The following is a 15649-nucleotide window of genomic DNA, read 5'->3' on the forward strand; positions in this document are numbered from 1 at the left end:
ACATGTTATATTTGTAAATTGTAATGTCAAATCATATTTGAGAGTTAAAAACACGCAAAATTACGTTTAACACTGTCAAGTCCTATCTTAAATATCATCGGTGATTCAGTTTAATGGCTAAACCGAACTTCTGTCTGATTTCCACTCGCTCATCAGGGTTTCAAACCCCACTTGGGTTACTGGCCTAATGGGCCAGGCCAATATGATAGGGTCTACGTTCCACACGCAGGGATTTTAAAACATACACAAGAAGAGCTTATAAAACAATCTACTGAGAAATAGTGATCCGAAGTAAAGTGCAGTTTTCACCAATACTACAATGATCGAATTCGAATGAGTCCAACAAAATGTAAATGAAGTTTGCAAAGGCACTAGAACAAAGACTCAAAAGCACACACTAAAAACTAAACGTAACATAGCAAAGACTTCACACAACAGCTACTTTGCGAGAGAGACATCATCATCTGTTTGCTCGTACATCATTCTTCTGCTGGAGGCGAACGAGAGTGGCTGATTCAGTTCAAAGCAACAAAGAGTGTTAAAATATGGTATTGATAACAAAAAAAAATGTAATTTTAAGATAGTTTTGCGATGGTGTACCTCTCGCGTATGGGGCTGTCTGCACCATCATATCCTCTTCCAGCCTCTTCTTCTTCCATTATCGGTCCAGGGCTTTCTACTTGACCATTCTCAGGGCTAGACTTAGACCTTGACCTCTCCCTCTCCCTCCTCTTCTCATACGGAGGAGGACTCCTGCTTTCACCATGTCCGTTTCTTGGACTACGGTCCCTCACAGCTACGTTCTCTGGGCTAGCCTCCTTCTCCCTCCTGCGGTCATCTCTCTTATAATCAGGACTAGCCTCCTTCTCCCTCCTACGGTCATCCCTCTTATAATCAGGGCTATCGACCCTCTCCCTCCTCCGATTATCCCTCTTGTAGTCAGGGCTAACCCTGGCTCTCCTGTAAGGACTCGGGCTGCGTCTTCCTCTGCCGTAGTCAGGGCTAGTCCTCTCCTTTCTGTGTCCAATAGGACTAGCACCTCGGCCGTAGTCAGGACTGCCTCTCTCTCTTCTGTAAGGACTAGGTGATCGCCTTCTCCTATCGGGAGACCTATCACGACGTCTCTCGGGGCTGTATCCGTTTCCTCTAGCATCATCATCTTTCATTGCATACTCCACTGAGATCACCTTATCCATAAGGTTACTGCAAACACAAAATAGAAGTTGACGATGTGAGCTTGAAGCCAAAGGAAAGGAGACTGTGAAATGAACAAAGAAAGAAACCTTGAGTTTGTAGCATCAAGTGCTCTGGTGGCGTCTTCTTGCAACTCGTATTGGATAAATGCGAAGTTCCTTCTGATCCTAACGTTAACGATTTTTCCATACGGCTCGAAATGTCTCTCCAAGTCACGGGTCCTAGTGCTCTCTGCGTCGAAGTTGATGACAAAGAGAGTCTTGGAAGGACGCAGGCTTGATGATCTCCTTGAACCACTTGATCTTGTAGGAGCTCCACGCTCATTCTACACCAAACCATTAAAAAAAATTAGCATTCATTCACTAAGTCTATTATAAGAGTAGTAAAGAAACGATAAGTCAATTTTGCTACCTTAGTCCACTCAACACGGAGTCTGCGTCCCTTACGGCCATACTCATAGCGGTCAAGCGCTCGGATAGCATCTTCAGCATCCCTTTCGTTTTCCATATAGACAAAAGCAAACCCTGGAGAAAGAAAGAAACAAAACAGGCAGAGGTCCAGAACATAAGAATAGTCAAATAAACTAGAAGAAAACTCATCCAACACAGAAGAGCGTCCTCTTTGCATCGGCAGCAACAAGTAAAATTTTCGTAACATTCACAAAGAGAGAAGAGCCTAGAAAGTCTTCAAACTAATTTAAGTAACTAGTGAAGCAGTTTGACAGACCTTAGCATTATGGGATTTAATATGTCAACTGAAAACGTTGAGGGTCATTAGACGGAATCGTGGAGAGAAGAAATAAGGTGGTGCATACTCCAGATTTGAGCTGCGGTGAGAGGTTGGTATGATTCTACGAGGTGGGGGGAATGAAATGCAACTAAGTCGAGGATATGGGAAGGTAGTGTGCTATTGCGGATGAGGAGGGGGGGGGGACAGGTCCATCAAAGGCTGAGAATGGGCATATCCCAAGATCGACAAGAAAAAAATCCCTGCGCCAAAGAAATTGTTGAGTATGCCGTTTTTATTTAACCCCAAAAAGTACTTGTTTTCTCGTTAGAACTTGAATGCCGTCTGCTTGAGTGCGTGGGTGAAGTTGAGATGGGCATACGTATGTGAGGGAACAAGACACGAGGGTGTGACAACGGTACGTACTCCAGAGATGGAACGGATTCGAGTTAATGAATTGATGGAATCGAGTTTGGCTCCCAAGTTAACAACAAATAAGAAACAAGAGAGCTTACCAGCTTTCATGTCAACCCTGTCGACCTTGCCGTATCTTCTGAAAAGGCGCTCAAGATCACCTTCACGAGCGTCATACTCAAAGTTGCCACAGAACACAGGTCTCATCTTCCCCTACTACACGGAAACACCATTTATTAAACAATCGGAAACAAACCAACGATCGAGTACTAATTCAAGGTTTCAGATTAAGACCTAAATTCAAAGTCAATTACATCATAAAATCTAATTGAAAGGCAGCTAGTGTATTCCATCTTTGTAGCAGATGATAAAACCTCAGATCTGATATCATCAAATCTTAGGAGCAAATCGAGCAATTGAGTTTGAAAAGAGAGATACTGAACTTCATCAGATGGTGAAATCTATTTCAGTTTTACCTTTAGCGAGAGGTTGAAAAGCCTCTACCGCCCGTCGACAGTCGAAACCCTAGAAGAGGACGAAGAAGAGGCTCTTTTAGATTTGTTTTTTCTTTTGGCTTTCTTCGAGCCTCGCGAGAGATAAATGAATGTGAGAAACTGATACTTCTTTTTTTTTTTTCTTTTTAAAAGATATTTTTGGCCCTTTTTAACTTTAAATAAGTATTGCAAGTTTTTTTTTTTTTGTGTAAGCATTTTTATAATTTAAAAAATATGAATCCTAAATGATATTAACTAAACGTTGTTTTTAATATGCAATATATACATTTTTATCTATTTATAAACTTATATCTTTCAAAATTTTAATCAAATATAAGAGTTTGGAGATGTATATACTATATAGAGCTAATTGACTCTTTTTTTTTTTTAACACATAGAGCTAATTGACTATTTCACTGTATATTGTAACAAATAAATGTTTTGCAGCTAATAGCAAACTATTGACGTCAAAACTAACATTAAAAACACTTTTGTCCGGCAACTAATACGACATTTGAAAACAAGAATTAATTAAAAAGAAATACTCACTTTTTGTATTTGTAGTTGTTGCAGCGTCATTGTACTTGAACTAAATCTAGCATACGGAAGAATCAGATATCTATACTCGTTTTTAGATTTTTTATACTTTTTGGATTTGGAACGGTATGCTTCTTTTTTCCTATCATGAACTGTTTTGGTTCCAAAAAAAACAAAGAACTGTTTTGGTTCATCATCACAAACTTGCGATACTGATCATATAACTCCCATTAGAAGAGTTAATAAAATTGTATCTCTTGCAAAGCTCTTCAAAGCCATGACCCATATCAAACACATTATAGACGAAATTGTCTTTACACGTTTTAGCAGTCTCAATTATAATCCTCATTTTCTGTCTGGTCCGGTTTGTTTTTAAGTTTTGTGAAATTTATACGGAACTAAGACATTACTCTTCTTCGCTTACGTCTTTTTCGTGTATTTACTATTTAGCCATTCGTAAAGCTGCAGACCTCCATTGCTTTTATTGGTCTCTTGTTCATGTTGTAATTGTATATACAACCAAAAATTACAGCTTAATCTTCTCGAAATTAATTTAAGGAAACCAGATCGAGCAAAGAGAACACAACCTTATTGCTCGAGTCACAGCCATCACCAGAATAAGCTTCTCACCTCTCCATTTCAACGAGTTTCACGTCCTTTGGAGCTCCAACTTTAGCAGAGCTATGTCCAATTGGTTCCAACTTCTTGAAAGCATTTGGTTTCACAAAAAGCAAGCAGATTTTGATCAAGAACAGTCTTACATAGTCCAAAGAAACATACCCTTAATCTAGTGAGTTCTCGAAGAAGAGTACCCCATCCCCAAAACCAACATAAGATAATTTGGAAGAGAATACCGACAAGATAAGTCACAAAGCCAAAGCACTTTGGCCTCCTATGATCAAAGAATCAATCATTCAACCAAAAAAAAAAAACTAACTGAAAGAGGAAGGTGAGCTTTTATTAGTCTACCTTAACACTAAGCACCGAGTTCAACCAAAAAAAAGTCTAAGCACCGACAAAGCTAGTTCCGGCCAGTAAGACCACTCTTGATACTAAGTTCTGGTCTTCCTCTCCGACACCAGTGTACATAATCCCAGCTCTAAATGTTACTGTCAGATATTTGTCCTCCCAATAACAAAATCGATGTGTTATTACTATGATTAAATGAAACAGAGGTGATCAAATCGAATAGAGTCGATATTTTCTTTTTACTTCAATCGTATGTGAAATAGATAGAAAATTTAAGATTGCATTAGGGTGTTAGTGATTTAGAAGGAGGATGACGAGAATTTATTCTCTCACATTGTCAATCTTGGTTGTCAATCAGTTTAAACCCCCCCCTCCCTCCACTTGTTTCGGATAAAATGGTCTTTACAACATTTTTGTAATCCGTAATCACCACGCAATTCATTAGGTAGACTTTCCCCACTTCTTTATCAAAATTGAGAAAATATCTCGACCATTAAATGTTTAAAGTTAATTTTCTTCGTAGTTCGTATGTTGTATTATTTTTGGTTATTAGTCATTTTCAACATAAGTGTGAAGATATTTCTTTTTTTCTGAACAGGCCGTTAAGACAGGTTTCAAAGGGAATTTCCTCTCTCCTCCCATACGCTCTCTCCTCTCTCCTCGGTTTATAAAGTCGCTCACGTCCGCTCTGGCATCCGACGACGCATACGCGCGCGTTCCGGCGCCGGAGATTCACTTTTAACGTTTTACTTGCGTCTCCTTCGCTGTTGCCTCTTTCTCTCCAAGTCTTCGTCGATATACTCGCGTATCTGGGTTTCGGATCTCACTCCGGGAAGTTCTCCGCTCGAGAGGAGCAACGGTTCTGGTGGCGACTCGGTCTCTACTGGATTCGTGGTGAGACGCTGGATCGGTGGCTCGAAGTAATGGTCGGCTTTTGGGTGCAGGAGTAGACCAGTTTTCCATTAGGATCTCTCTGGTTTTCGTTGCCCGAGTGGTGGTTGATTCGCTTGTTCTCTCGTCGATTTGGTCGGAAGGTTTCTCCGGTTTCGATTAGGGGATAGGTGACTCATGTGGGTGGAGTCTCGGCTCCTGGCGGTGTCGTCGCGGGTCAGACTCCTCTTCGTCGGGCGTCTGGTGAGCTCCGGTGGATTCTTCTACCACGGTGGCGAGTCTTGAGTCAAGTATGCAGGCGGTAAATGATACTTGGCTCAGCTCTGACTCGTGTAAGTTTCGGTGTGCAGCGGTGAAAGGTGTCGTCTATGGCTCCTCGATAGCTGCTCACGGTGCTTCCTCATTTCGAATCTCCACTGTTCGGCCCTTGTCTTTGCTCTCTATGTGAAGGTCTCGGCTTTCTCTATGGAGTATCGCCTTGTGGATTATGTTTTATTTGTCTCTGTTTGGCACTGGAGATGGACTCTTACAGCTAAGAGTGTTGCTCTTCGGTTCTCGAAGACTTCAAGTGTGGGGTGATTCTCGGTTGCAGTCGTTGATCGCTTCAGTGGCTCGCTTGGTTCTGCTCACATCCCAGCTCTGCAGAGGATCAATTGTTTTTGTGCAGTGGTGCAACATTTCCTCTCTTTGCAGGTTTCAAGGCTTCAGGTCGAGGGTTTGGTGGCGCTTACAACCCGTTGTCTGCTTGGATCGCATTACTTCCGAAGTCGATCTTATAAAGTGATTCCAGTGATCTGGTGGTGACTATCCAGAGGGCGTGGATTAGCTTTCGGGTGCGGGATGAGGTTCGTAGATTCTGGATTATGTACTAATACCACCACCGACCAAATCTCAGTTGACTCGTGGATTTGCAAAGCTGCGTGTAGACGGTATCAATCAATTGGAGCAGCGTTTTCGGGGAGTCCAAAATTACCGAGCGTGGTCTCATGTTATATCAAAGATACTCTCTCCATTTGGCAATGCTCTTCTTATGGTCCTGCTCTTGCCTCTTTATCTAGCTTGTTAGCTAGTGTTATTTGTTTTATGTCTTCTAGGTCATTGGGTTGCTTTCCCTTTCTACGTTGTTTAGTTTTGTTTTCCATTTTTCTGCTACTAGTTCATCATTGTAACATCTGTCAAAAAGCAAAACTTTGGTATAAAATTTAACATTAAAAAAAAAAAAAAAAAAGACAGGTTTCAAAGCATAGACAGTTATCACACGATGGACGACAAAACACGTGAACAATGTAGGACCAAAACAAAAAATGAAGTGGACATGTGTTTGAAGTGTTTACGAACCAATCGCAAAGTTGTATGAGAAATAATCTAAGAAAAGATTCGTGAATGAATTAAAGTTTACACTTACAGTGAATTTAGCTCCAAGTTAGATTATCCAGATAAAATTTAGGTTCATGGAGAATTTAGTTCCTAATTAGTTTATCTTAAAAACTCATATCATTAAAATAGCATAATTCAAAAAATTGTGGTTAATTTACATGTTTGCCAATTAACTGTATTTGCTTTTTTTCCTCGTACATTTGAAAATATTTTTTTTTGTTTCTTTTACTTTTACATTTTATATTTGTTTTCTCTTGCATTTACAAATAACATATCAGAGTAGATTTTCAACATTTAATCTTGTTTCTAGTAGATCAAATGTGAAAACCAAAACTTAGTTAAGAAACTAAGACACAGTACTTTTAAATCGGAATTGATGTACTTATATCTGAGCCTACTTATATCAAGAAGATAATTAGTAATTAAATGGTTTGATTAGAACTAATCAAAAAAATTTGCTATCTCCGGTCACCTAATCACCTTGTTAAGGTAAATCCCTCACATATTTCATCTAGTGCCTAGGTATGGCATTCGGTACCGATCGGTATTTCAGATTTCAGGTATTTTGAAACTTAGGAAATTGATACCGTTTGAGTATTTTAAAATTCCGGATCGGATATGGTTCAGTACTTCTCGGATCCGGCTCAGATCGGTTATATCTGAAATATCCAAAACTTCAAAATTTTATCGAATCTATCCGAAACATCCGACTCTAAAGCATTAACCTTATTCAAATCAAAATGGACAACTCTTAATAATCTTAAAGACACCAAATCAAACGAAACCAATTCATCTTAACACAATAACATCCAAAGTTGGCAATATTAATCAAGGGAAATTGGAAGTATGAATAGCATTTAGGGTTAGAAAGTTACTTTACTAATCGATATGTCCGATTTATTCAAATACTTGTTTGGATCCCAAATATAATCTGGATCGATCTGGTACCTAATATATTTTGCAACTTCTATCCAATCAGTATTTTCGTATATCTGAATCCATCTCGAAATCCAATTTTCGTATACCGCTTCGGATCCTCGGATCCGGAAAATATGCTCAAGCCTATAATGACCGCTGGGATAACTTCCATAAGTGCTCACAGATACCTCTACTGATACCACATGTTTTGATTTTTATCTCTTTTTTTTGCCATTTTGGTGCACCTTCATTATTTCATTAATTTAGTTTTTTATTGAAAAAGTTGATGATCGATTTGATTAGTTTTAATATATTCTATTAATACTGAAATACAAAACAATATTTACCTATTTTAAAATAAATTTTTACATATTCTTCATTTTTTAAAAACTAATTTTAACCACTTCATTTACGGTCTTTTCGAAATAATTCAATAACATTTATTACAGAAGTGTGAAACATAATTTACATATTTTAAATATTTTATTACATTTTCACATTTTATTTATTTATTATTACTAACTACTTCATTAATTATTTTTTCGTTATGACATCCATTTATTTTACGTATTATGACAAGAATTGAAAGGGGTAACAAATAATTTGTTTAGAGAATCAGTTAGATATGAATATTCAGATATTCGATAAGGTATAGATCGATTCTTTCGGGTATCAGATTTTTGGGTTTTGAAATTAGCTCAGTTTGTGTATTATAAATATATGTGCGGTGTTCGAGTCGGTCCTCCCAAAGAATGATTTGGTTTTATTGTGTAAAAATCTAAAAAAAACAATTTATAAAATAAAAAATAAAACTCAATAACCGCGTCCGCTAGTTTGTTTCTTATCAAGGAAATCGCGAGCTGTCAAAAAAAAAAGGAAACCGCCCAGGGTACGTGTTCTATTCGCAGCCTCGCTTAAAGTTATTTCAGATCTTTCAGCCCCATTCCCTATCTTCCAACAACAAAAGTACTGATTTGTTTAATACTCTCTTTTTTAAAAGATTTGTTCAATATACTCTAAATTATTTAATACTAAGAAAATTAAATGGAAGGGTCATAAACTATTTTATTTGTTCAAACTTCAAAGACAGTGTTTTTTTAAGCTTTCAATAATGACATGTGGTTGCTTTTGTTACAAGTCTCCACCCCACAACCACATTCAGTCATCATTCACATTTTTTGCTCATTCAACTGCTATAGTGTTTTTATGAATCTACAACAACTTAAAAAAGTTAAAAACATATTATGGTTTTCGAAAGAGTCAATTGGCTAAAAACCACAAAAAGCTCAAAATTAAGTAAATACACATGATGTAACAAGTTGTATATCTATGAACAAATATACCATATCGTGTGATTTAGGGTATTGAGTTAATTATGAGATAAGTCGTGTATATGAGATACAATTTCTCTTTTCAAAAAGGCACCCCCCCCCCCCCAAAATATCTATAATAAACTAATTTGAGGTAAAAACCAAATTTTGAAAACTAAATCGAAGAAATAGAATCAACATAAAAAAATAATTGAATGAGAAGTTTAGTGTGCAAGCTTGTCAAACATTGTATTCTTTACTCTTTATATATGTTTAATTGAAAAATTAGAAAATAATTTTTGTTAAGCTAGACCGGCTTCCAACCTAAAACCAATTGGCGATAAGTGGAGTGACCCATCTATCTTATATATTACTTAGGATCTCTTTCAACTACCGATGTGGGACACTTTGTGTCTAATACGCCCCCTCGAGATGATGGCTCTTTGATCGTCAATCTCGGAATGCTCGGACAAGGATCGATAGGCCAACTTTGGGCCAGATCGATGGATCGGGTTGGACTTCGTGTATCAGAAAATGTAAATTCTTTATTTGCTATACATTATTGTAATTGTAGGTAAATTAAAATATTAAAAATTTCATGACAAATTTTGTAAGAAAACATATTAAATAAAGTTTCAAAAGTAAAAACATTTTATATTTTAATGGAACATATTTCTTATATTATATAAAAAATTCAAAATTTAAGATCTAAAAGTCGAACTTAGTAAAAATCATAATCTCTTAACATTTTATTTTGGAAATACTATTTTTAAAATAAAATCATTTAATGTTTTCTAACGTAACATCTTTTCTATTATATAAAAAATCAAATATTTAAAATCAAAAAGTTAAACTCAATAAAAATCATATTCTTTATCATTGAATTTTGGTAACAGAAAGATGCTAGATTTTTAGATTTAAAGATTCAAGTGATGAAATTTCATTGATATAAGTTTAGTCGAATATTTATCATCTACATAAAGCAAACATTTAATATTGTCACCTTAAATGTTGAAGATGCATTAGAAATTTTTGATTTTAGCCAAAATCACAACTAATCAAATTCAAAATATGAATCATAAAAAAAAACCCTAAGATTTACAAAGAGAAGTAGAAGAATCACCTTTACTCATATCTTCTTTCTTCCACGTTCTTCTCCTTCTTTATCTTCCTCAAATAACTCGGATTCACCTATCATCAACATGAAAATATAACCCACTGAGTAAACAAAATATCTTAAGCAAACCAAGTTACTAAAATTCTTAAACTTACTAATCTTCTTAAGCAAACCAGTTTCTTGCAAATTTGAGAGCTTGTACATTTGATGAAATGAAGATGACGACTCTTATAGTTCTTAGTACATGATTTCCAACGTTAATTGATGAGTCATAAGACAATGTTGTTACGAGACAAATCTTTAAAACATGGTATTGTATTTGCATTATATTAAGTTGTCTAAACTTTAAAAGACAACCATATCCAAAACTAGTTCATCCAAATACACATCTAAAGCTGATTTTTTTTTTTTTTCGCAAACATCTAAAGCTGATTTTCATTTTCATGATTTTGAGAAAAATGCATAAAAGCTCTCCACTATAAAGAACATCAAGAGTCAAGTGACATACCGTAGTTTTGAAGCAGTAAGAAGTCGATGAAAAAGATCAAATTATTTTTTTTGTGAAGGGTGAAGAACAAGGCTACAAAACACGAAGTTTTGATGTGTGAAAATGAAGATTGATTTCCCCCAAATAGATTTGATATAAGTTTTAATTAGTTGTTTGGACCGACCACTGATCACGGATTCTAACCCATTTTTGTCAGAAGCCGAAATTAGGCTTAGTCCATTTGGAGCCGCTTCTCCTAAATGAGTATGTGTATAATCGGCCTATTACATCAACTCACTTTACAGCATTAATAGCGTCAAACTTAAAAGATTTTTCTAACTCTTGGTCATTTAAGTGTGATTAGGGGTGGGTGTTCGGGTACCCATTCGGGTTCGGTTCGGATCTAATTGGGTTTCAGATTTTCGGGTTTAAAGATTTCAGCCCCATTCGGATATTTCTAAATTTTGGTTCGGGTTCGGTTCGGATTCGGATATCCCATTTAAATTATTTCTAAAATTTTAATATTCATTATATGTTTAAATTTTTTCAAAATCTATAAAACAAAATAATATATTACATATAGATTTGTATAATATATGTCAAAATACCTAAAATTAACATATAAATTGGTTTGATTTGAATATTTGGATAGAAAATCAATAGATATTTTAAGCATTTTGGTGTTTTGAATATATTTTAGCTATTTTAGACATTTACTTTTGACTATTTATGTATATTTTCAAGTATTTTAGACAACTTAAAAGTATCTTATATATTTTGGATGTTTTTAATATATTTAGGTATATAAATCTATTTTGGTTACATTCGGGTACCCGAGATACTTCGGTTCGGGTCGGGTTCGGTTTCGGTTCTTTAGATACCAAAATTTTGAACCCGTTCGGATATTTAATCAATTTCGGTTCGGATTTGGTACTACTTTTTTGGATCGGGTTCGGTTCGGTTCTTCGATCCGGATTTTTTGTCCAGCCCTAAATGTGATGTTTGCTTATATTTGTTGTTTTTTTTTCCCGGTTAAATGAAATGACAACAATTCTCTTAGTTGGATTGGTTTTGTTATCATATGTTGTAAACATTTTTTCTGAAGAATAAGCTTCTTAGATTGACCAAAAAAGGTAAAATGCAATTTCTCTTTATACGACCATATAAACATACATAATTATTCTTGATTCACCGACCAATAGGAATTAGTTATTTCATATTCAATATCTTTAAAAAAAATATTGTCAATTTATATCCTGATTTTAAAATAAAATAAAAAAAAATAAAAAAAAATAATACTAGTTGCAAAAAAGAATTTTTTTAAATTATTTTTAAAGCCGTCAGCAAAACACTAAACCCTAAACCCTTGGGTAAACCATAAACTCTTGGATAAATTCTAAACCTTAAATCAAAAGCAATAAACACTAAATGTTAAAACACTAAACCCTTAATCCTAACATTTTCTCTTGGGTTTAGTGTTTTTAAGATTTAGTGTTTAGTGTTTTTGATTTAGGGTTTAGGATTTATCCAAGATTTATCCAAGATTTTATGTATGGTTTACCCAAGGGTTTACGGTTTACCCAATGTTTTAAGATTTAAGATTTAGGGTTTAGGGTTTAATGTTTTGCTGACGGCGTTAAAAATATTTTTAAAAAATTCTTGTCTTTTTCTGCAACTAATACTATTTTTTAAAAAAAATTTAAAATCATGATATAAATTAACAATATTTTGTTTTATTTTTTAAAAAATACTGAATATAAAATAAATTATTTTTATTGGTCGGTGAACCCAAAAATAACTCAAACATATATTGTAATTATGTGTAGACAGCTACCATCATCCAACAAAAAAAAAAAGAATGCTCTTAAGATTTCCCCACGGATATTCTCTCTCTCCTCCAAGAACACATGTATAAATAGACAAACAAAGTGATCCAAACAGACAAGACACATTTTACACAAGTTAAGCTTTTCTTATGTCAAACAGTAGTGATTCTCCGACCACGGGGAATAAACAAACGTTTAATGTACCTTCAATCGCATTGCCTTCAAAATCTTCTGATCAGTCTCTCCAAACATCTCCAGGCTCATCTTCTTCCCCATCGCCGACGCCAAGACCTTCTCTCGTCGCAGATGGATCTCCGGCGAGAATAGCGGCGACTAGAACATCCGGCCGGCACTCATTTTTCAGAGGAATCCGGCTACGGAACGGTAAATGGGTATCGGAGATTCGAGAGCCGCGTAAAACGACGCGAATATGGCTCGGGACTTATCCGGTGCCGGAGATGGCAGCTGCCGCTTACGACGTGGCGTCGCTAGCTCTGAAAGGCTCAGAGTCAGTTTTGAATTTTCCCGGTTTGGTTTTGAGTTATGTGGCTCCGGCTTCGAACTCTGCCAAGGATATAAGAGCTGCTGCCGCGAGAGCCGCAGAGATGAAGCAACCCGGAAAGGAGGAGGAGGAAGAAGAAGCGTTGTATTCTTCGTTGGAGTTTATGGACGAGGAAGCGATGTTGAATATGCCGAGTTTGTTTACGGAGATGGCGGAAGGGATGCTGATGAGTCCACCAAGAATGACGGATCTATGGATGGATGATTCGCCGGAGAATCATGAAGGAGATAGTCTCTGGAGTTACAAATGATTCCATCCTACGTTTTCTTTGTCTGGTCAAATGAGTTTTTCTTTGTTTTGTTTTTGGGTAGACAAAAAAAGACTGAAACCAAAAATCCGAATCAAACCGACATGAATAGAATTAAACCAACCGGAATTTGAAGAATATCCGCATAGATCTTGTTTTATGATATTTTAAATTCAAGTTTTTGGGTTTACCTGAACTTGAATAAAATCCAATAAAAAATATTCAACTCCTAATAATTATCTAAAATATTTTTAAATTTCAAAAATACACAAAATAGTAATTTATTATATGAATAAATAGTTCAAATACTTATTTAATGTAGATTTTTGGTATTTGATCAAATATTTAGATTTTTATGTTTTGACTAAAATTAATTTTGAGCGGATACTTGTAATTTGTTTTATACAACTTATCCAGCCAAACCCAAATCGTTCCCTACAATTTATTTCACTAAACCATGCAAATCCCTAAATCCCAGGAAAATGTCTAAACCAGCGGATCAGACTAAATTGCAGTAAAAAAAAAAAGTCTTTACCAAGACCTTCTGGCTCCAGTGGAGGCTCTTAAACAAAAAGAACTTCAAATCAAACGCAAAGGAAAAGGATAAACTTGTGTACGTCAGTATATCCGCATATCAGTCGTCTTCCTCAACATCCAAACTTGCTGAGAAACACCATCTCTGAATTGCGTCCACGAGACCTAACAACTCTCTCCGCAAATTCGAGGTCCCAATGAGTTTATTCTGCAATTCAATTGAGACCCTTTATCCAAAGCCTTACCTTCCCCACAAACCTCACTTCTTTTCCCTCTCCGATACAAAACTCCGAAACCTTAGCTTCGCCGGATTCCCTCATCTCCGGATCAAATCATGCCTCAAATCAGCTTCTTCCTCCGAAATCGACATGGTGAGGAACAAAGAAGGAGTCTTCGCCCCAAAGGAGAAGAAAGTAGTCGTCTTGTGGGACCTCGACAACAAACCGCCCCGCGGCCCGCCTTACGAGGCCGCGACGGAGCTCCGGCGAGTCGCGGAGAAGCTCGGCCGAGTCGTCGAGATCTCCGCGTACGCGAACCGCCACGCTTTCATCCACTTACCTCACTGGGTCGTCGAGGAGCGGCGATCGAGGAGGAGCGTCGACTTCGCGGAGAGGAAAGGCGAAGTGATCCCGTCGGAGCCGTACATCTGCGGCGTCTGCGGCCGTAAGTGCAGAACGAATCTCGACCTGAAGAAGCATTTCAAGCAGCTTCACGAGCGGGAGAGGCAGAAGAAGGTGAACCGCATGAGGTCTTTGAAGGGGAAGAAGCGTCAGAAGTTTAAGGAGCGTTACGTCTCCGGGAACGAGAAGTACAACGAGGCGGCGAGGAGGCTGCTCACGCCGAAAGTCGGGTACGGGCTCGAGGCCGAGCTGAGGAGAGCGGGGGTTTACGTGAAGACGGTGGAGGATAAGCCGCAGGCGGCGGATTGGGCGGTGAAGAGGCAGATACAGCATTCGATGACGCGTGGGATTGACTGGTTGGTTTTGGTGTCGGACGATAAGGACTTTTCGGATATGTTGAGGAAGGCGAGGGAGGCTGATCTCGGGACGGTTGTGGTGAGTGATAGGGACGGTGTGTTGGGGCGGCAGGCTGATTTGTGGGTGCCTTGGATGGGGGTGGAGAATGGGGAGATTGGGGAGAAGGATTTGGTGCCGGAGAAGAGACGGCGGTTTGATGACGAGGATGAGTTGTTTTCGTTGGCGTATGATGAGGATAAGAGGGAGGAGAGCGATGGGTTTGGGAGGTTTAGTGTGTCTGCGTTTTCGGAAGATGAATGGGTGGAGGATGAGGGGGATTTTGCGTTGAGTGATAGTGACGATGATAGTGAGGATGAGCTCGGCTTCTGAGTTGTAGTTGTGGATGTTTCGATCGGTTTAGGACATGAACCGGGAATTTGAGTTGAAAAGAAGCTCTGGTTGATGTGTCATTTTTTTTGGAGCAGTATACTCTGAGATCAAGAGTGGAACCAATCTTTTGCGTAAGCAGAAAAGCAATGAGATTGTCGAATGATCTGCTGTATCATACATTGTATGAGACTAATGGTATAAAGCTAAGTGACACTCTTATCACAACTCAAGCGGTGAACAATCAGAGATTATACTCATGTCCATAATGATTTGGTAAAAAAAAATCATAATACTGCAAAGCTTGTCTCGTTTGTTTCTGGCGGCTTTGCTACTGGTTATTTGCAGCTCAGGACACCATTCTTATAATCTCATCACTGGACAAGTTTGGGGTTTCTTTTGAGTATTGCCAAATACAACATTTCATTTGAGTGGATGCAAAGCTTTCACACAAGTCTCCAAAACTGTCTACAAATAGTTCATAACATTTTGTTCATCGGTTTAACCGGTTTGGTTGTTTCTAAAGTTTTGATTCCATAAATTAACCAGTTCACCTAAAGAAATAACAAAAAGAATATTTTAATTCGAAATAAAACAAGTCCAATAATGTCTTAGCTCAATTTAAAATTGGATTGAATTATACCGACTTTAACCGAAAACCGGACAAACAATAAAGTAAATCTGTAAAAAGGAAACTTCACAA

General features: G+C 37.3%; 3 protein-coding genes across 6 annotated transcripts; 2 read left to right on the forward strand and 1 right to left on the reverse strand.

The window, feature by feature from the left end:
- Positions 1 to 258: 258 nt before the first annotated feature.
- LOC106336331 (serine/arginine-rich splicing factor RS41) lies at positions 259 to 2962 on the reverse strand. 4 transcript variants are annotated; one of them, XM_013775134.1, is made up of 7 exons: positions 2811 to 2962; positions 2436 to 2550; positions 1606 to 1718; positions 1284 to 1519; positions 1055 to 1203; positions 601 to 1000; positions 259 to 510 (listed from the first exon to the last, which is right to left on the reverse strand). In XM_013775134.1, exons 2-7 carry the CDS (start codon positions 2539 to 2541, stop codon positions 480 to 482), a joined length of 1035 nt encoding a protein of 344 aa, XP_013630588.1. In that variant the 5' UTR covers positions 2542 to 2550; positions 2811 to 2962; the 3' UTR covers positions 259 to 479. The 4 variants fall into 4 exon arrangements, with proteins under 4 accessions (XP_013630588.1, XP_013630586.1, XP_013630587.1 ...); XM_013775132.1 differs by having other exon boundaries at positions 601 to 1203; XM_013775133.1 differs by having other exon boundaries at positions 601 to 1203; positions 2436 to 2547; positions 2811 to 2947.
- Positions 2963 to 12401: 9439 nt separating this feature from the next.
- Positions 12402 to 13168, forward strand: LOC106333802 (ethylene-responsive transcription factor ERF025-like). Its single transcript, XM_013772203.1, has one exon. The coding sequence runs from the start codon at positions 12410 to 12412 to the stop codon at positions 13070 to 13072; it is 663 nt and encodes a 220-aa protein (XP_013627657.1). The 5' UTR covers positions 12402 to 12409; the 3' UTR covers positions 13073 to 13168.
- A 500-nt stretch (positions 13169 to 13668) lies between these two features.
- On the forward strand, positions 13669 to 15264 carry LOC106328843. Its single transcript, XM_013767370.1, has one exon. The coding sequence runs from the start codon at positions 13801 to 13803 to the stop codon at positions 14947 to 14949; it is 1149 nt and encodes a 382-aa protein (XP_013622824.1). The 5' UTR covers positions 13669 to 13800; the 3' UTR covers positions 14950 to 15264.
- Positions 15265 to 15649: the final 385 nt, after the last annotated feature.

This window comes from Brassica oleracea, chromosome C3 (genome assembly GCF_000695525.1).
Source record: "Brassica oleracea var. oleracea cultivar TO1000 chromosome C3, BOL, whole genome shotgun sequence".
NCBI lineage: Eukaryota > Viridiplantae > Streptophyta > Magnoliopsida > Brassicales > Brassicaceae > Brassica > Brassica oleracea.

Bases quoted from the DNA above. Each gene is read 5' to 3' on its own strand.
- LOC106328843 (XM_013767370.1), top strand. From the start codon at position 13,801: ATGAGTTTATTCTGCAATTCAATTGAGACCCTTTATCCAAAGCCTTAC.
- LOC106333802 (XM_013772203.1), top strand. From the start codon at position 12,410: ATGTCAAACAGTAGTGATTCTCCGACCACGGGGAATAAACAAACGTTT.
- LOC106336331 (XM_013775132.1), bottom strand. From the start codon at position 2,541: ATGAGACCTGTGTTCTGTGGCAACTTTGAGTATGACGCTCGTGAAGGT. The intron at 1,520-1,605 runs GTAGCAAAATTG...GGTTTGGTGTAG, and splicing joins TCCGTGTTGAGTGGACTAAG to AATGAGCGTGGAGCTCCTAC. The intron at 1,204-1,283 runs GTTTCTTTCTTT...TTGTGTTTGCAG, and splicing joins CTTGATGCTACAAACTCAAG to TAACCTTATGGATAAGGTGA.